The sequence below is a fragment of the Beta vulgaris genome, chromosome 6, assembly GCF_026745355.1.
Source record: "Beta vulgaris subsp. vulgaris cultivar EL10 chromosome 6, EL10.2, whole genome shotgun sequence".
Classification (NCBI taxonomy): domain Eukaryota; kingdom Viridiplantae; phylum Streptophyta; class Magnoliopsida; order Caryophyllales; family Amaranthaceae; genus Beta; species Beta vulgaris.
The window spans coordinates 15,714,310-15,736,530 of NC_079207.1; the positions used below are offsets into that span (position 1 = coordinate 15,714,310).

The following is a 22,221-nucleotide window of genomic DNA, read 5'->3' on the forward strand; positions in this document are numbered from 1 at the left end:
CCCTGTAGAGATTGGCATCGATGACATGATCAATGCCAAGTGGATCACTGCCCAGTCGGCCAACAAGTTTAGGTGGTACATTGCCAAGAAGGAGTCCATCCTTCTTCCTGACCGCGCCCAGACCCGCCTTGAGCCTGGTGTAGGTTCCTACCTACTTCCTTTGCGGGGTCAGGAGCCCATTGCTCGACGACCCTTGAGGACCTACCATAGGCAGTCGGCGGGGGAAGCCTCTTCCTCCGCTCCTGTAGACCCTATGATGGCCGCCCTTACTCGCATCGAGCAGGGACAACAGTCCCTTACCTCACAGATGGGCTGTCTTGAGTTGGGTCAGGCCACCATTCAGACCCACCTGACCTCCTTGGACACACGGTTGACCACCGTGGAGTCCGACATGCACCATGCCCTCTACCCCATCTACCATGACTATTACCACCAGGGGCTTATCGCCCATGACCATACCCATCCGTCTTGGTATACGCCACACGTACCTGACCCCACTGACCATATGGGGGAGGATGCCTTTGGCAATGCTGTTTTTGGTGCTGCAGGTACTTCTGGAGGCGGTTTTACTGCGGATATGTCTGACGATGAGACATGAGTCATCTCTTCTTCCCTCTTGCTGCAATGAGGTCATTGCCGAGTTCAGCTTGGGGGGAGATTTGTTGTAAGTACACCCTCTCTTTTTATTGCTTTTTAGTGTAGTCAGTTTAGTTAGTCTGTTTGTTATAGTTTACCATGCCCTCTACCCCATCTACCATGACTATTACCACCAGGGGCTTATCGCCCATGACCATACCCATCCGTCTTGGTATACGCCACACGTACCTGACCCCACTGACCATATGGGGGAGGATGCCTTTGGCAATGCTGTTTTTGGTGCTGCAGGTACTTCTGGAGGCGGTTTTACTGCGGATATGTCTGACGATGAGACATGAGTCATCTCTTCTTCCCTCTTGCTGCAATGAGGTCATTGCCGAGTTCAGCTTGGGGGGAGATTTGTTGTAAGTACACCCTCTCTTTTTATTGCTTTTTAGTGTAGTCAGTTTAGTTAGTCTGTTTGTTATAGTTTAGTTTCATTGCTTTAAAAAATAAATAAATAAATAAAAATCATATATTGCTGAAAAAAATACCAAAAATACGAATTGACTGGATTGGTATGATCGCCTCTCTGTGCCCCATGATATTCTTTGAAAATGTATTTGGGCTCTTTATCTGGATAGTTGGGTACTTGTGATTGTGATGCTGGAATGTGAACTCTAAAGGCCATGACCCTCAATGAGTTTTGATAATAAAGCGCTTATCTTGACTGCATACTTGATCTGGTTAGACTGTGAGGATTCATTTTTGCCAATGGATTCATTTCTATATCCATTCTATTTTCTTGTGTGTTAGTTCCTCATTAGCTGACTGATCTTGACTTTGACATCGTACGCATTGAGATCTGATGACTTGTGGCAATTGCTGTGATAGAGGCGTTCTTTTGTCTGTTTTTTTTAGCCTTAAAGTGATTTTCATGATATACTTTTATCCTCCTTAGCCCTGCTGAGCCTAATGACTATTTCATGTTACTTAACCTCATTACATGCCCATGACCTTTGTTTTGATACTAATCCCAAGCCTAGCTTGGGGGAGCATATGGTTGAGTTAGCATCTGAGATAGTTTTTATGAGTTACTTTGGATGGAAACGATTGTCTTAAGGTACAAAAATTGAGAAAAAGAAAAGAATGAGCAAAATGAAATACATGTGATTATGGGATTGAAAAAATGCAAAGAGAAAGAAAAAGAAAGATTGAAAAAGAAGAAACGAACAAAAAAATCAAAAATTCTTTCTTTTCCAAGTGCTTGCAAAGAAAAAATTCAATCACGCTGTTTCTAGAATGAGTTCATTGCAAATTTGGTGATTTATAGAATTAGGAAACTATTATTGGCTATATTCAGGTTGATACTTCTAATAACTTGTGCTCCCCTATTCTTGGTTTTTTCCACCCACATTTCCATACATAATCCATACCCATACCTAAGCCCCATTACAACCCCAAGAAGTCCTCTTGAGCTTGCGCTTATATTGTCTATTGGATCGATGTGGTCAGTTTGTCAAGGTTAAAGAGTACGTTCGCTACTTGAGTCGACATGATTAGGTTGAGTGACATTATTACCTTTCTAAACACATGAGAGCGTGAGTGGGAAGGGTCATTATGGTTGGGATGGTGAGCGATCGGGCACATCTTTTGCCTGCCACAAAATGTCGAGAGGAGTGACACCCCAGTGAGTACCTTTTCAATATTTGTACGTCATATAAGGCAGCTGTATTGGTTTGGGTGATTGGTAGTAGAGTGATCTGAACTTGAACTTGAATTGTGCCTGCTTGAATGATTTGTGAGCCTTATAAAAAAATTTTGATCTCTGTTTTCATATTTGAAGGGGTGAGGCAATCATATTCTGTTCATGTCATGGTTTTGCTTAGGGACAAGCAAAAGGTTAGCTTGGGGGATTTTGATGTGTTCATTATTCATCGATTATTTACTCTAATCCCCTTAGTTTTGATAGTCGATTTGGGCTCTTTCGAGCTCTTTCTTGTGGATTTGATGTGTTTGGAGTTCTTGTCGTGTTTTGCAGGTTTTGATGCGGATTTGGTACTTTGTACCTTTATCGGAGTCGCAACACGGAAGTCTAGCAGTCACACAAGGTCCAAGGCGTATGCGGAAGACCGCATGAGCGTTTTGGTTGGATTCCACGAAGAAAAAGACAAGGAAACAACTTCGCCCGGTCGACCGGGCGAAGTTTCATACTTAGCCACCAGCAGCGTTCGAAGAAGAAACCACTCATGCGCCCGACCGGGCGGTCTCGCCCGGTCGACCGGGCGAACTGCAACACTTAGCATTTTTCATCCTTCATTTCGCCCGGCCAACCGGCGACCAGACGAAGAAAAACGCTTGCGCGCCCGACCGGGCGGAATTTTTCCTTCGTCGTAAGTTTGTGATCACCGTCGCCCGACCGGGCGGACTCTCAGGACGCGATTTTTCGGGTTTTTTTAGCCGGTTTTGTAATTAGTATAAATAGGTTTTTAATTTTCTACGTTTTTTAGGGCCAAACACTTAGTTTATTCTCTCTACTTTTGTTGAACTTTTACATTGGAAGATTATATAGATCGTCGATTTCCTTTTCCATCGTTCTTCAATCATTTGGTATTCTTCTCTACTTAGTTTAATTTAATGAATTCTTTTACTTTGATTATGTTTATTGCGTTTAATATCATCATGAGTGAGTAGTCTATTTCTAGGGTTTAGAGAGGGAAGCCATGTTTATACCTTTTTATTGTGGTTTGATGTTCTTCAATAATTGGATTGAATTAGAATAATTCCTATTGATTTGTTATACTTGTTTAATTCATGTAATTGCGCAATATCATGAGTTATGTTTAGCTAATAAGAATTAGAATCGAAAGATCATATTCATTAGAGGCTTGTTACAATAGGTAGATTTGATTATGTTGAGCGACCGTACTGGCATATGTTAATCTAGGAGTTGTTAATGCCTGACCAAGGATTAGCGAAATATTTCATTTATTCGAACCTCAATCCAAGTGTTGTTGAACTATATTATATTGATTAAACTGGTATAAGCATGGTGGACCGATCGATTGCCCTAGGCTTTTAATTATTTGATAAATTCCCATTTTTCTGCGTTCTAGTTTATTTTAGTTTAGTTATTAATTAATCAATCATTTATTCTCTGCAAATAGTTAGATAATTGACACAAATCTGTAGAACTCCTCTCCCTGTGGATCGACCCGTATTTGCCAGTTTCTGCTAAACAGACACCGTGCACTTGCGGTATATTTTAAAACCCATCACTCATCCTCCAAAAATCGGCCACTTCCTAATACACCTAGAACTTCAATTAGTAGGAGGATTAGAGAGGTAAAATTAACAAGGAATAAGTGCAAGTTTATGGAGGATGAAAGATGAAAATTCTCTCACAATGGTGTTTGAAAATTATGGTCCACTATTCTCTGTAATTCCCTGTTGTAGTCTGTAGTCTGTAATCATGGTAATCATTGTATGTCCCATGATCCTAGGTTGATACTCTGAGCATTTCTGCTATTTTCTAGAAAGACACTTGTCATAGCAGCAGCAGTACTAGTTGTCATGTGTGACCGTTTCTTTTGTCTGTTTTCTAGAAAGACACTTGTCACTATGACAGTGGACATAGATTAGTACTTAATGTATTGCTCTCTATTTTAGAGATTTCAAGCTGAATGAAATGAATATGGTGAGATCATATTGAGAGAAAATATCTCCTGAAACTTGTGTTCTCGTTGTCTTCATGGTATCAGAGCAAAGGTTCTCATAAAACAGTTTCTAACCCTATCTCCTTCAAACCTGTAAAACCTTCTTTCCTCAGCTTCACTCTTGTTTAAATCATAACAAAAATTGAAACAACTATAAAAAGTCAAACATTATTTTACTTTGTCATACTTTTAAATATATTTGAAAAACTTAAAACACTTTTCGGGTTGTGAAAATGACTTTTAAATTGGGTATGAGGATCTCAACCACTCAAATCATCAATCATTAAATATTATTTTTGGCCCAATCACCTTATCCTAAGCCCAAAAGAGAAACCTATATAACACCCCCTCAAAACCCCAAATTCCCACACACTTTATTTTCTTTCTCTTTCCTCATCTTATGTCCTCTCTCTTTTATATTTCTCTTTTCTTCTCCTCCTCTTCGGTTTTCTCCCTCACCTCCACCACACGTTTGCCGGACCACCGAATCAGCAGCCGGCGTCCCTTCGGTTGCCGCGAGTCCTCTCCACCCCCTTCTTGTTTGGTTATTTCTTCCTCCTTAAGTTTTATTTTAATGTAAAGTTTGTATTTTAAGGGTTTGTTTTAATATGTTTATGTTTGATGATCTAATTATGAATCTAAGATTATATAATTTATATAATGAATTAATAAAAATTCAGATTTACTTATTATGTTTGAATTGGAACTTTAATCCTCAAAGAATGGATTTTTAGGGTTTCATGAGTTCAAAAATCATAGTAGTATACTATAGTTTATGACTTTAAGTATTCTTATGATTTTAAGTATGTTTAAGTATGTTTTTGAAAAAGGGCTTTATTATATTATATGTTGTTGGAAATTTAAAAGGATGTTGATGACAGAGTTTTTATGATTTAAATATTATATTTAAGGAGTTTTAACAACTACTATAGTACTCCATCCATTTCCTAAAGATCTTCCCTCTTTCCGTTTAAGTGCGTTTCCAAAAGATCTTCCCTCTTTTACTTTATTCCTTATTTGGAATTTTTTTCCTTTTTACCCTCTCATGTCCCTATCATATGGTCCACCACTACATTATTAACTCAATTTTACTCCCTTTCTTTCTCCTACTTTAAGCCTTTTTTATTTGTTTATTTGTCTTAACCCCTTTCTCTCTCCTACTTTACTCACCTCACACCCCACACAAATGGATCCCCCTTGGTATCTGTAAGAACAGTAACAAGGAAGGTCTTTAGGAAACAGAGGGAGTAGTACAGCTAGTACTACACTAGGAGGTTTTACTAATTAAGTTTTAAAGGTGGAAAAGATTTTTAATCACTTTTAAGAATGGTTTAAAGTGATTTATTATTGTTGGAAATTTAAAAGTATTTATTGTGGATTATATTGGTTATTTTTAGCCAGAGAATTCTCTTTAGGTGACTTTTAAGGTTGTGAAAGTGGCCTCTCGATTTATACACAAGGTATGTACATACCTATGTGTTGATTGGATTAGTATCATGTCCTAAGGATGAGAATTATGTATTATCATGTATAGGGAACTATTTCTAGTTCATACATGATTTCTATTATGTTGGATTTGCATGTTTTATGCCGTTGTGTGGAGCATGTTAGTTATGATATTTATATTACTAGTCTTCAAAATTTGCTATTCTATTAGATACTCCATTCGTACTTTATTTATGATTAAACTTAAATGTGAAAAATTCAACAGTTAGATGATTTTAGATATATTAATTCGCTAATGTAAAAAAATAAAAAGGTTGTGAGTGATTGTTAACATTAATTTTTTGTGAATGAATATTGAACAGAAAGAACAAAAATAGTGAGTTGGTTTAACTGAATTAAAGAGTATCAAATGTAGTGAATGTTCAGACTTTCATGTGCACGTTATGTATGCCATCTTTTTTATAAGGTATAAATATTTTGTTCATTTAATTTTTGATTGAAGTATTTGATGCATATACCATTTTAAACTTGTTTTAAATGGCAAGTTGGAATGAGAATTTTTAAATGATTTGCTTTTGTAATTTTTTTCATTCCATTAATTAGATCATTAAGGGTATTTTAGTCACTTCAAAAGAGGACACCACACCTCCTCCCTTGGCGTATATAATAGAGATATTTGTATGGAGTATTGATGTAAGCATATGGTATTTGGAAACTTTATTTTATTAATTCACATGAGGGATTAATTTTTATGTTAGTTTAGATCATGATTGAATCATGTTGTTCCCTATGAATTATTTAATTACTTTATGAAAACAGAGGTCCTTATATCGTAAGTTGATTATTATACCTATGAAAGGTTGGTTGGTGTTGACCTTGTTCAACGAATAAAAGAAAGTTATTAATTAAAAGTTGGAATTAATCTTGGCTTGTAAGTTGTTGATCACCTAATCTAATCCCGAAACAAAAACAGAAGCTTATGATTGTTTGATGATTATATTATGTGTCCTTCTTGTGAATCATAACAAGTGAATAAATTATTAATCATGTAAAGTGAAACGTGGATAACAATAACTTTAGACTTGTGCATGTCTGAAGTGTTGGACAAGTATGAGTTGGAGTACATAGTGGTAGCCCATGGCTTTTTGTGGGACCGGATTGATCACAGTATCCTATTTTTATTTTAAAGGTTCCTCGATATCGTAGGTTAGGGGAATACGGAGTCGTGCCCGTTTTTCGTCTTCAAGGTTGGAGACTGATTTCGGTTTAGATAACTCGTTCCATTGACTATTCCATCTAAATTAATTAATCTACTAGTTGTGAAGTTTAGTTCAGTAAAAGTAGCCTGCAATGTTATTTTATTATTATTTATCCATGCCTATTATTTATTACTATCATGTTTAGATTGTTTATTTATTTATTATGTACTACTCACCTTTGATGATTACGTGCTTTGTGTGCATGTGTTGATCATGGTTATGCCTTATTGATCATGTGATGACCCATTTGGTGAGCAGTCTATAGGAATCAGTATTGCGTGCATCGTCCATTACAGGTTTGAAGATGATGCATCATGGGTTCGGGATTGGAGAGCTTGTGTTGACTACATATTTTATTTTATTTTATACTTTTCATCTGTTACTTTGACTTTTGATGTTGACTTCAACTTTTGTTGGTTTGACTTTTAGAGTTGAATTTTTGTTTGACTAAGTTTTATTTCTAAAGTTTATTTATTATGTTTTTAGCTGTAAATTTTGAGTAAGTTGATACGTTATCACACAAACGATAATACTTTGATAACTGTCTAAGTGTTATATTAAAAAGGTATTTTGATAAATAGAGAATTGTCAAGGTGTTAAAGGTTTAGATGTGGTTAGTAGTGGGTTGTTACAACCTTCCCGATGGCCAGTGCAGCATGGACCCCGTGCTTCCTCCCTCTCTCGTGTCGATTTCCCCCCTTTTGCCACGCAATCTCTTCCTCCCAATCCACTTCCTAACAACCACCACGCAGTCACTGGTTCTCCTCACCGCTACCAGACCCCTTCCCTTGCCGAGCTATCACCCCATTTCTTTGCTTTTGAAATTCGCTTCCCCGCCCCAGATCCCCTTCCCTTGCTTTCGAAATTATTTTCCCTTCCCCGCCACCCTCTACCCTGCCCAGAAAAAGCCTTCCCCATCCCTAAAACCCCTCATTCGTTCCCTTCTTCGTCACGCCTTCCCCCGCCCCTGAACCCCCCTCCCTGGCCCCGCCACCCCCTCTCCTATTCAAGAAAAGTTGAAAACTCTCCAATTCCATTACCCCCCCCCCCCTCAAACATGTAAATGATTTTTTAAAAAAAATTACCGCTTAAACCGGTAACCTTACACTTGGACCATTTTTCTAAATCACCCCCAAAGCTGGGATCGTTGTGGAATATTAAAAATTTAGGATCTATGATTGGAATGGGAGCCATAAGTGGACCTGCCGTTGTCAATTTTTCCAAAATATTGTAACAACAAGAAAACACATGCCTAAAATATTTTAATAATGGGTCATCCCTAATGAGGATAAGGTAATTGACCGGTATATTCCCCATAACCTTGCCATCATTCACAACACATGATCAATTTTTATTCCCATCCCCGTCTAATTTGAGCAGTCTAACCATACCCCGATCAACCCCCTATCCACCACAAAATTCCTTATAATTGGTACCTTAATTAGGTTTGTATACTATCATGGAAAGAAAACACGTACAAAATACAAGGGAGGATTGAGGAGAGCAATGTATAGGGTAATAGTTGAGTAAAAATAGTTACATTTAAGAAATGGAAGTCACTAACTACCCTTTTCACTCAACATGTAAAGGAAATACTTTATTTATTTATTTTCGTTTATATTACTTAAAAATTATTGCCCATTTTCTTAGTTTAGTCTTTCTAACATACAAGTTTGGATGGAGCCATATAGGAGAATAGACAATATGATGTTAGAAGTTGATGTGTTATGATTTTATGATATACTTCATCCTTTTCTTAATAGATGCGTCATATTGACTTTTAACACTATTTGAATATTAATCTTTGACCATATTCAATTATTAGTTTGTTAATATAAATGTCATTATTTGTAATTGTTGTTGCTTAATCTCAAGGTATATATTCAAAAACATTTTTAAAAAAACTTTTAAATCATATGTAATTAAAGATATTGATAGTTAAAATTATACATCAATAAGTATTTTGAATCAATCTGATACATCTATTAAAAAACTAAAGAATCATTAATAAAAATTAAAATATAGCTCTAGACGCCCCTCTTATGCAACAAAAAAAGGGAGGCAAAAAACTCCAACCATATCAGTATAGCCATATCAAACAAATGCTGTGCACTTCATAGTAATGGAGTTGGAAATGAGTTGGCTTATAAAATTCGCACGTCGCTATCATTATGTTATCAAATGAAACTGACTTCTATAATAAGAAAATATTGCCCCCTAAATATATTTAGTTCCTTTGGCTTATTTGTATTTTTGTCTTTATACTTTTATCAATGGACAAAATTTTCAAATTTTGACCATAAAATTTGAAGTAGGAAGAAAACATAGGAGGACTATAACTTATTAATTGAATCGAAAACCACCCCCTTAAACACCAAGCAACAAAACTTGAACAACAAAGTGTAGTAGATCCAAGTTGATTATCCACTGATAGAAAATCTTCATTCGAATTTTCATCAGCAAATTCAGCTTATATAGCCAATAAAACTTAGTAAAATATATGGTCTTAACTAATCTTAAAGCACAATTTATTATTTCCTACTCAAATTTCCTCATACTTTTCATTTAGGAGAATGAAAGTCGGCATATAATTGATTAAAACAAGTGGAACTAGAATACTAGATGCGTCAGCTCAGCTTCGTTACGTGGGGGCTGGACCCAAACGAAACTGCCATGCAATTTCCTTAAAGCAACTCCTACGTAAATGTCTCCAACTTTGATCCTTCCTTAGCAATTTCCATCTCAAATTCTCCACTGCATATAATTTACTTGTACTTTAAATCTATTCCTATCGCTTTTTTTATTGTGCGTGCAACTCTTCTACTTCCCTACATCTATATATATCATCCCAAAAAACAATATAACTCGAAGTATCAAGGAAGCTAGCTAACTAGTTAAAAAAAAAGACCTAAAACTTTTCCTACAAAAATGGCATCCGATTGTATCTCTAAAAGTAGGTGCTTCCCAAATGTAGGACTACGAATAACCCTCCACAAAAAGAAGTCCAAGAAAGCCACAGCTAGTGGATCACCCTCGTCGAGCTCCTCCGGCTCGCCTCGCTCCCCGTTCACTCCCGGGTCCGTTTCTATGCGGACCAGGGAAGAGGAGCTTAAGGATGTGTTCCGTTACTTTGACATGGACAATGATGGTAAGATTTCGGCTCTCGAGTTGCGGAGGTATTTTAACTCCATAGGGGAAATCCTTTCGCAGGAGGAGGCGCAAGAGGTGATTGATGAGCTTGACTCGGACAATGATGGAATGCTAGTGTTTGAGGATTTTGTTAAGCTTATGGAAAGTAAAGATGGTGCAGATGAAGATTTGAAGAAGGTTTTTGAGATGTTTGAGCATGAGAAAGGGTCTGGTAGGATTACTCCTAAGGGACTTCAAAGGGCTTTGACTCGTCTTGGAGATTCTAAGTCTTTTAAGGAGTGTAAGGCCATGATTCAAGTTTATGATGCGGATGGTGATGGAGAGCTTGATTTTAATGAATTTCATCAAATGATGGCTGTTTGAGAAACTTGTACTATTACCTTAAATATATGAGTGTTTCTTTTCCAAATCGGTTGTTATATTACTACTGTTTTTTTATGGGGTTATTATATTATTAGTTTAAATTACACTATCAGAGTGATAGCATTCCATGTTTGGAGACAATGAAGACTTGTGTAGGTAAACCATTGTAAAATCAATGCGTCTTGGGTGTAACATATTACATGATAATTTATTGTCTAATATGCAAAATGACATATATTCCACCAAAAAATGGACTGTGCAAATAATAACATGAATTTTATATCATTTATTTTAGGTCTTACAAAAGAAATATTAGTTTGTGGATTATTATACCGAAGAATTTTCGTTGTAAAATAGGTTAAGGACGGTTGGGTTGGGGGGGGGGGGGGTTGTGTTAGTGGGAGAATGATGAAATAATATATGCAACTTCTGATATGCATGTTTTGGTGCCTTGGTGGCTGAGGTGGTTGATAACAATAATGAAGCATGAGAAGATCGTTTTCTTATTAGCGCCTGAGAGATTAGGAGAGGGGGCTTTGCTTTTGCAAGAAGTCATATTTATGAATTTCCTAGAATCGGAGCAAAAAAATACTTGAAATGATTTGGCAAGCAAATATAGGAAATAATATTTGTAGCTTGAAGCAATGTGAGGCTACTTTAATCAGCCCAATGTCATAATCGAAATGATTATTGTTGCCAAGGAAAGGATTTGATTTTTTGGAAATGAATTCGAGTGGAGGGATGATAAAACACTAATTAGGCTTTGAAATCAATAACAATAACCCTTTTGCAAAAAAGAAGTAGTTGGAGGCTTGATAAGAAATGGAAAGTAAAAAGGTGGAAGGTTAAGTCAATGTTAAAAATAGGGATGGCAAATGGGTGGGCGGATGCGGATACCCCTGAATCCACACCCACCTCCACCTAAATTTTCCATACCCGCCACCTGCACGCCAACTATGACGGGTACAAGTTTCCATATCCACCTCCGCCCACGTGGGTATAAGGTTATACCCACATCCGATCCGCTCCACCACCCAAGTGGATATCCATTACCCACTTATACCCGCCCATCACCTAGGTGGATTTTCCACCCGCCCACCTGATTTATTTTCTATATATAACCTATTATATAAATTAATTATTAGAAACACCCTTTTCAAAGAAAAATAAAAGTACACATTTTTAGTATTCATATTTCTTAATTATTTTTTACAAATTTTTAGATTTATGAACATAATTCTTTATTTTATAAAGGGTAAATTAGTAAATATTATACGGGGCGGATGGATATGGGGCGGGGCGGGCGGATATGGGGCGGGGCGGGTGGATTTGGGGGGGATGTGACCTCATATCCACCACCTACCCACTACCCATGGCGGATTTGACTTTTCGTATCCATACCCACCCACTACCCACCAAAGTCATATCCATACCCACCCCAACTGGGGCGGATGCGGTGCGAAACCCGCCAAATTATACCCACCTGCCATCCCTAATTAAAAAGCTATCAGCTAGGTTTTAGAAAGAATGCTAGAAAGCTGTTAACTTTTAATGAAAACATATTTCCTTTGTAGAAGTACTTCAATTACTCCTCTTTATAAAAAATAAAAGTAAATTCCTCCTACTTTCATTTTCTCTATGAGAAGCTACAAAAATTGGAAAAAACGTGTAACTATAAGTTAAGTTGGGACTTAGGAATTAGGATAGAGAAGTATATCAATTACTTTAACATAATACATTATATACTATTATTTATTTCATAAGACCGTTTGAGCAATAATAATAACAATAATAACAATAATAATAATAATAATAATAATAATAATAATAATAATAATAATAAACAAAAAAAAACTCCAACGGCTACTTTTTCTCTCCAGCTATGGCGATTTTGCTTGGTTAGGGCTTCAGCCAACTCAGTCACTATGACCAGGAATAAGAAGACTCCTTCAGAACAAGTGTCTACAGCTTCGGAATCTAGAACAAAGGATATACTACCTTATCCTAGTGATGGTCCTATTTCGCCTGAATTGCAATCGGCTATTAATGCGATTCAATTTGCGATTGTTACGCCTCATCCGGATGATGCTAGAACTGTAGAAACGGATACTCCTCAACAGCCTAAACAAAATGACATTGCGAATACAGAGAACTCTTGGAATACACTTTTCAAAAGTAGCATATTGACATCCAAAGGTAACTCATTAAACTTTATAGCGCCGATAATCAAAAATGGTGTTGTTGTGGCTTGTTTGGATAAGACAGAAACTGATAGACTAGCAGAATTATGGGCTTCTAAAGAGCCGAGGAGGAGGTCTCCGATAATCCTGCAAAATACAATGAAAAACTGGCCCCGGGGGTGTTCCCAGGAAAGCCCCTCCGACGCTCAAGTCATTTGAGATTGAGTTAGAGAGAGAAAGTGAGTAAATGTAGAGAGAGATGCTCTGGTTTTGTTAGGTGAGAATTTCATCCCTTTGTCTGATGAGACAACCCTATTTATAGAGGATGAGAGTTAAGGGCATTTTAGTCAGCTCTAGCTGGTGGAGGATTATGTTCCCTAGAGGTAGGGGTATTTTAGTAACTTCGTCATAGATGGGTCAGTCCCGGAAATGGGCCCAAACATCTGCCATTAAGCGATCACCTATTAGTAGGACTTGATGATCTAGAAGAGTGAGGAAAAATTCCTTGGGAAGTTCTTGGAGAGGTAACTTCTTTCGTCGCATGCAAAGTCCTCAATATTGACCGAAGTGGAAGATGATGCTTGTTGAGTTTGTTGTGCGGCTCTAAGCCTTCGCCGTATGGCCTTGACTGTCCTTTCTAACTCCGGATTGTATGGAATCAAAGGAAAGTCATGCCCACTTGGCATACAAAGCTAAGCAAAGAGTTAGCAATAAGAAGACAACAAGCAACAAGATGAAATGAAAATACTTCCTCCGTTTCTTTTTACTCGCTACACTTTGCATTATGGGAAGTTTCACATTACTTGCTACACTTCTTTTTTGGGCAACAAACTCTCTCTATCTCTCTCCTCCCACATGGGTCCCTTTTCTTTTTACTCTCTACCTCTCTCTTCACCAAAAATTGCCTAGGAGTCCGTGAAATGAGAAGTGTAGCGAGTAAAAAGAAGCGGAGAAAGTAGTAAAAGACTTAGACTCACACAACTTTACAACGTTTTAATGCTAGACGCTATTCCATGGCAACGGCGCCATTTTGACAAAGGGAAATTAGGTCTTTACTAATCTCCTAATGTCAAACAAAACCTAACTAAATACTAAACTAGGTAAAGGGATAAGTAATGGTGGAAATCCGCAGGGAATAGCAAGAAGAACACTAATGTTGCTAATTGTTGCAAGCTAAGTCGAAGATTTAGCAAGATGTTTGGTTTCCTAAACTAAGAACTAAATTAACTAATTAATTAAGATCTTAAGAAGACACTAAGTGATTAGATAAGAAATTGATTGATAAAAACAATGGGAGAAGGGGATAAACACCATCCAATCATGATTTAGAAAATAAGAAGTGCGAAGTTTAGAGGAAAGAATCAAGCAACTAATTGAGGTTATTGTCTCTTAACTAGTTCTAAGCCCTCTCTCAAGGGTGCATAAAACTACCTAAGTCACATAAGTAAGCCACTCTCATGATCTCAAATATGCAACCAAGGGGATAAGTATGATGTCAATCCACAAAACCCTCACTCAAATCTCACTCTCATGAGTAATTAAGCAAGATAATAGCATAAACGTCAACCTTAATCTCCTCTCTCAATTTGAATAAGGCATCAATCAACAAACATCCAAGTAACCAACTAAAATGCAAGTAGATAATAATCATGCTATTGATCAATTAAGAAGTCCAATCAAACCCCTAACTTCTTATTTAAACACCCAAATCGATCATGGTTGGGTTTCCATCCCCAACTAATTAACTACTCACTAATCATCATAGTCATCATAGAAATACTAATAGAAGAAAAAAAATCAAACATGAACAACTAAACAATCAACACAAGATCTAACATAATATTAAGTTAAAAATTGAAATAAGTAAATATAAAAGTATAAAAAGTAGAGAGAAGAGGAGATATTTCTTAAACCATGAAGAAGAAATGAAGTTCTTGCATAAAACCCACAATTTTTGTCATAATCCAATCTACAAAAACATGAAAATCTACTTTCTTTTTCTAGAACTTCACTTTCTCTCACTAGATTAAGCAAAAAATTCTCTAAAGATGATTTACTGGAATAAAAGTTAATTCGTCATTAAGCGAAGAAGTATTTATATTATTACAAAAACGGGGCTAAAACAACGTTTAAAGAAGAAATGTCGAGAAAATAACAAGGAGCGCCCGCTCCTTGTTAATTAGGAGCGCCCGCTCCTAACAAAGTAAGGCGATGGCGATGGAAGAGTGCTCATGGAAAGCTCTGGGTTGCTCCATCCCTACTGCCAACAGGGTGGCTGCCCATCAAATAAGGATCGCGCGCTCTTTGGTAACGGGGAGCACCCGCTCCTTGTAAAATGCTCCCAAGGAGCGCTTGCTCAATGGGGGCTCCTTGGTAGGTCCAACTTTTTGCATCCTTCTGCCAGCTTCAGTACGTCAAGGAGCTCCGGCTCCTTTTTCCTTGAGAGCACTCGTCAGTTCCTTGGTAGCTCCCTCCTCGTTCCAAGTCCCTGCCTCATTCTGCTATGTAAAAGATCATGGAGGAGCGCCCGCTGCTTTCCTGTTTGCTCTTTTTCCTCAAATACAACCACACTAAACAATAGTGTTAGCTATCAAAGGGGAGAGGGGAGGAACCATGAAATTTCATCTACCTAGCATGCATCATTAGAGGATGAAAATAAGGAAATTAAAGGGAAAAAGCGCATTTGAATTCAAAATTATCATGCACAACGTGCCAAAATATGCACATGAGAGACTAAATTCTCACTCGTTACACTCAGTCTTTCTCCTCTATGTCTGTTCCGTTGCGTAGTGTTGTCGCTGCAAGATGCGCTGCCGACGATGGTCCTCCTCACTGTCGGTGTTGATGTTTGGTTTCATCTTCTCTTCCGCATTGTTGTGGTACGGTCAAGTGTTCTTTCTGTCTCCTATGATCCTGTGTTGCTGCTATCGTGGTCTGTTGTGCTGATGTCGGTGCTCCAGCGTCGTTGATGCTGCTTTGCGATGGTGTTGATGTTGGTGTTCTCTTATACTTATTCCTTTCCAGTTCTCTTGTGTGTTAGTGAAGGTATAAAGTTCAAATCTTAATCTTATTTTCCTTAAGTTGATAAGCATAAATTCATATTTCCATTGGTTTAAGAATCAGATTATTGAATTGAAATAGTTATTTTGATATTGAGAATAAAGATTGGAACTATGTTTTAAACAATTGACTGAAATTTCTTTTGGAGTTGAGAATCTTAGTAAGTTTGCTAAATCAGATTTTATAAGTTAAGCTCCTTATAAATCAAATCCAATTTATAATTTTATGTCCAAAATTAGTATTGTAATTCTCTAAATAGGAGTAATTAGAATTAAAGTTAGAGATTAATATTGTGAATTGGTTGGATTAGTTGAAGGTTTGCATATAAGGATTTGTAGTGGTTCATGGAAGAGTTTAGAGTGTGAGCAAGTCGATTTATTTATTATGGTAGGAATGAATGTTAATTGTTTGTTGTTTTTGTTATGAGGTGATTATTGGAGAATTGCTAATGGTTATATAAGTGATTCAAGCTAAGAAGTTGAACAAGTTATGATTCTTGGAGACCGCGTATAAATATTCTTGGGTTTATTTTCGTGAGTATCTTATCAATTAAGGTAACATTTATGTTCAGCATAATGTATTTACATGCCCGCTATGTGTTATGTTTTAGATATCGAACATCGTTATAGTCATGGTCATGGTTATAGATGCATCAATATATGTGTTGAGTTGTGAAATTATATTGATTGACCAGAAAAGTATGTTTTGCTCAATTATTGGAATTGTTCGAAAATACGGTGTTTCTTGAGATATGATTTGAGTATGATAATGAGAAAAGGATTTCGTAATTTGTTTTAGTTGGCCTAGCTTATCAACTGAAATGAATAAGGGGAAAGGTACAGGTGGAGAAAAATGATTCAGATATAAGTTATGTTAAGACTAAAGAAGGTCGAGTATTTTGTTATGTATGTTACAATATGTTATGTTAAAGCATGTACTTGCCAGCGATCTATGTTAAGTGATTGAGCTATGCCAACGATATATTTTAAAGTATTAATTCCTTTCCTAACGATTACCAAGCTTGAGTATTGTATGAAAAATGTTTGCCACCCAAAATCGATTTAACGAGATTAAGTAAAGTTACTGAGCTTTTTTCTCGTTATAGTTTTACTTTAGTTTTGTATTTTTCCTCTGTTATTTTCAGGTTTGTCTTGGAAGCTCGAGGTAGATTGTAAGCGTGAATTAGATTATGAAGTTGTAATTAAATATTGAAAGTAGAGGTTTTATTTAGAGTATAAGTTGTTAGTACTCAAGTGCTGATATGAAATTAAGTATTTTATTATTTGGGGATTGATCGAGTAAAGTATTTTGTAATATGATATTGGTTTTTAGGTTGTTTGTTGTGGGCCTTTACCCATAGGTCCCAAGATCGTGTAAAAAGGTTATATTTTCTCTGTGAGTAAACATTTAATTAGAGGTTTATTAAGTGTTAATTATCATTAGTGAATCTTTAGTGTGATTAGCTAGCAGCTCGGAAGTGTAGGATGTCGTTACAACAAGAATTAGAACCAACAAAGGTGTCATGTGGATATTTCCTCCGTTAGATGTATCTCCCCCTCGAACCAGGACCATCGTTCCCATTGACTCATTGAGCTTCTTCAAATCCACCTTCGCCTTTGAGCATCGTGATTGGAAGACTTATAGTTAATACGAACCTTCTTGCCCCTTTTACCATGTGCCGACACACTGAAGGCTCCCTCTTGGCTTGATAATTCTCCTCCCTGCTTCATCAACTTTTTCGACTCTAGAAGGCAAACAACGGTCTCATCCAAGGTCAATGTTAGCTTAATTATCAACAAAGAAGTATTAACAATATTAAATTTTAATGGAAAGGGTACCAGGGGAAAAAAAATTTCTTATCTTCATCCTTGAAGGTCTAATCCAACTTTTTCCAATTGGATTATCAATCATCAAACATGTTAAAGTAAGCTTTCAAGTCACCGTTTCCTCCATCCCCAAACCGAACAAATCCTTCTTAAAAACAATCTACTCGTCAAAGACTTAGATTGAAACATCTTATCCGATTTCTCCCATAACTCTTTGGTTTTTTCTTCTTTAGGAAAATCATATTTAATCTTTGATGCAAGGGCTAACCAAATAGTCGATGTCGCACACCTCTTCATGTCCTCCATATGGGATATTTTCGTCTTCGGGTTTCTTGTTTGCGAAGGCTTCATAAATACCTTGTTGAATCATATTATCTTTCACCACGCTTTGTCGTAACACAAAATTGTTGTTGCCATTGAACAATTGCATCTCGAACTTTCCTTCAAAGATCTTGTCTATCTATCCTAAATTTCACATGTAGGCTCTGATGCCACTTGTTAGGACTTATACAGAAGCCTAGTAAAAAGTAAACACTATAAATAAAGCTAAGGAGCAAAAAGAAACAAATGAAAATTTAACGTGGAAATCTCTCCCTTAACAAGTACAGGAAAAACCACCAACCATTTCACGAATCCTTCAACGGGTATTGCAAAAAAACTCAAACTTATAAATCTGGTGAATTACAATCTATGTCAAGAATTCTAACGAGAGAGCTAAGAGTCTTTGTAATCTCTCCCGTATTTGATGCGCATATAAAATAATCACTAGTAGAAAAACGCTAATTTGTGTCGAACAACAAAGGAGCCGACACTGTAGCTGAGGTAGATATCATTTGCGTCCAACATAGGGATGTCAATCCAGTCCGAATCTGACCCTAGCCCGCTTCGATCCGAAGGAAAAAATCTGAGTTGACTCCGACAAAAAAGTATCCGACTCCGAGTCGGAGAAGGGTCGGAGGAGAATCTCATAAAATAATCCGACATCCGACTTCGAGTCAATCAATCCTTTTTTCTTATTTATGTTAATGTATAATTTATGTATAACCTGACTTTGACTTTCAGCCAATTGTATTATATAGGATTTTCCCATTGAAGATATGATTGTTTTAAATAATGGTAATATTTGAATTATTTGAACTATATAAGATTTCCATATGATTATAAGAATAAATTATAATGATTAGATTATTGTATTATAGAAGACTATTCTATTATAAAAAATGGGCAGAAAAATAAGTCTGGTCGGATTCAAAGTCGGATGTTCGGATTTTAAGTCGGATCGGAGTCGGATGTTCGGATTTTAAGTCGAGTCGGACTCGAATTGTCGAAGTCGGACTCGAATTAAAATCCGACTACTTGTAGGGTCAGAGTCGAATTATGCATAATCAGGTCCAAATCCCCACCTCATTCTCTCTCCCCACCCAACTGCCCATCTCATTCTTTCACTTTCTTCATTCTTCTTCGCCGACTTTTTTCCCCACTCAAATCCACCTTTGATTTTGTGGCTTCAACACCAATTTACAGCAGATGTATGTCGTTTTCTCCTTCCTTTCCACCCTGATTATCTCCATTTCTCTTTCTCTCCTTATCTCCTTTACATTTTTTCTCCTAAATTCATCTAGAGTTTCAGAAACAAGGCAAAGGAAAGTGGGCCCTACTGAATCCGTTAACTCACAAACTTTACTTTTGTTCATCTAGGTATTTCACTAATTTGATTGATTTACTGGGTTTCGATATCTCGAGGATACAATTGCGGAAGACGAGTAGATCTTGGAGAAATAACAAAGCAAAATAAATATACAGAAGAAGAAGATGATGGTGCTGATGAGGATACAGTTCATAGCAAGTTCTTCGTTAATGGATTCTTATGTATTTGTTTTTACTTTCAGATCTGAATTAGTTCCTCTCTAAACATATTATTCATCACTCTCTCTAAAATGGAATCTCATTTATCCGAAATTTTTAATTTGTTTTGGTTTTTTTCGCATATTTTTTTAATATGATATTTGGACCTTCTTGATATGAATCCTCAAGATGTTATTGAGTCCCTTGTCAACAAAAAAATAATCTTCCAGCATAGAAAATTCTGTATGAAAGTTTTATATGTTCAAGCTACTTGACACATTCTATACCCATAGTGTTTATATTGTTGATTAGGTTTGTTTAGTTTATGTGGTTTTTTGGGGTTCAATTTAGATTTTTATGTTGGTTGTTTATTTGTTGTTGTTTATTCTCATATCCGCACGCTTCCCTTCTCAAGTTCTTTGCATTTGTTTTGGTGTTTATTGTTTGTGTGGATACTGCTACCATGAATTTAATTTTTTTTGATAAATAAATAGCAATTTGCACTGGATAGCGATTTCTTTGTATTTTTTGGGTGGAAAACAAGGCCAGGGGCATGATCTGCACCATTCTAATGCAGTGGGTCAATGGCATGATTTACATCTGACCCTGATGAACGTGTGATGCAAATGGTCCATCAATTACGTCACATAGTGAACCGACACAGATCTTGTCTAGGAAATTTGCGCCATGACCTGTAGCGTCGGACCCGAAATTGAGGGAAATTGGGGTTTGGGATCCGATGCATATCGTGCTTTTTGTACCAGTGAATGATCTTAAGCCCCCTTTATATAGAGAATGAAATCCTATACATAGTAAAATTAGCTTCTAATAAGGTCTAGTCTAGCTTGACTTAGGAAACTAGTTCTTTATGTTCCTAGTACAATTATCAATCTATTAGGAAATAACTATAAAGAATCCTAACATATCAAGACGTAGAAAAAACGAAAAGAGAAAAGAAATCGAAAAATCCTATTGGTGAGGGTTCTACCCTGCAAGCAAACACAAACTTTCCAGTTCGTCTACAACTTTTCCTCAAATACACCCGAAACTCACAACATGTCTTAGTGACCTACTATCCGTGTTGAACTATTGGACTTTTTTTTTTTTGACGGGAACTATTGGACTTGCATACATAACAATAACAACTTGTAAACTCGATTTTATACTTCTTGCATTCTGAATTAAGTGAAGTACTTCTCTCAAAAACTCTCATGTAAAAGAGACAAGTTTTTCACCTATTTCAGAATGGAGAAAGTACATTTTTGCAAAATAAAAATAAAAATAGAAGGAGATGCTCTGAAAGCCACTTGATTGACCCGAATCCAAAATTCTAGTTTAGGCTAAGTAATTTTCAAGGCGTAATTCAGAATAAAGCGACCATGATTCAGAGTGTTACACAATCCCTTGAGCTCTATTGTCAATCATCCACTTATACTTAGTTGAAGGATGATAAAACCATAATCATTAGTGGCAATAACAAGGGGAAATTAATAATATATGGTATAAGGCATTGATTTGCGTGTAAAAAGTACAGTTGCATTGATTTGTCAAATACATGTGATCTCTGCTATAAAGTAAAAAGTTCCATTGATTTGCATGCTCCATTCAGCTTTTCCCCCAAAAAGTACAATTGATTTTTTCTAAGAAGTCCTATTTATGTGTTCAAAAACTTTGATTATTGATAAATCAACTCACGTCTGTGTGTCTTAGACCCATGTTATTGTTAAATCAACTCATGTTTGTTTATGTAAAAATGCTGAAATGACATCATTGTCACCGAAATCACATAATTATCCCTGTTAACGAACAAAGATGCCCACTAACTTTTAGCTGTTATTTGTCCAAAAAATATTACTTTTGCAATTTTCAAACTTGTATATCTCTAAAATTATATTTAAAAAAATTTAAAAAATACAAATATTCATATATTTTTATTCTCTACAAATAAACATTTATTTTGATATAATTTCATTATATTTTTATTTATAGATTCTCTAACTATTATTTAGATATATAGAAAAATAATACAAACACTATTTGTGTATACACAAACAACATATGTTGGGTACACGAACAACATTTTTTTAAAAAATTGGTAAGAAGAAATTCTTTGGGTTGCCCTCGCACAAGACCCCCACCCAGAGGCCCATTACAAGTTAGACTTTCCAACCAGACTATTTGTAGAGAATAAAAATATATGAATATTGATTTATTTTTTATTTTTTTTAAAACATATTTTTTTTTGAGATATACAAGTTTTAAAATTGTAAAAGTAATATCTTTTGGACACTTAGGGCCTGTTCCGCAACAGCTTTTACACTAGCTTTTAATGTTTTGACTAAGTCAAAACACTAGTTAAGTATTTGGCATAGTAGAGGTTGGAGTAGCTGTTGGAGTTTCATATAGCTTTTGGATAGCTTTTCCCAAACGTTATATTTTACAGCATTCAGTTTCGATAAGTAGCTTTCTACTTTTTTTTTTTTTTTTTCAAAGGAAAAAAATTCCACTTTTTATGGATAAAATTTTGGGATTAATAGAATATCATATATTCAGGATAAAAAAATTGGATTAACAGAAAAAAAAATCCCACGTTTTAAGGATAAACAATCCCACTTTCTCATTTTTATCAAAGATAATTTTTTTTTATCAACTAACTCTCTTGTTTTCGTTCTGCTTATATTTTTCAATGTTCATTAGTATACTAATATGGCTGCTAGATACGTAGATGGCTTGGTGCATTATATTCTCATTATTATTTTTATATTATTCATGGTTATGTTAGACACATAGATGGCTTCAT

The 22,221-nt window shown here is 36.1% G+C and overlaps 1 protein-coding gene across 1 annotated transcript; it reads left to right on the forward strand.

Moving 5' to 3' along the window:
• The first annotated feature begins 9,813 nt into the window (after positions 1-9,813).
• On the forward strand, positions 9,814-10,556 carry LOC104895970 (probable calcium-binding protein CML41). The gene has a single exon (XM_010682625.3). It carries the CDS (start codon positions 9,926-9,928, stop codon positions 10,508-10,510), a length of 585 nt encoding a protein of 194 aa, XP_010680927.1. The 5' UTR covers positions 9,814-9,925; the 3' UTR covers positions 10,511-10,556.
• The last annotated feature ends 11,665 nt before the right edge of the window (positions 10,557-22,221 follow it).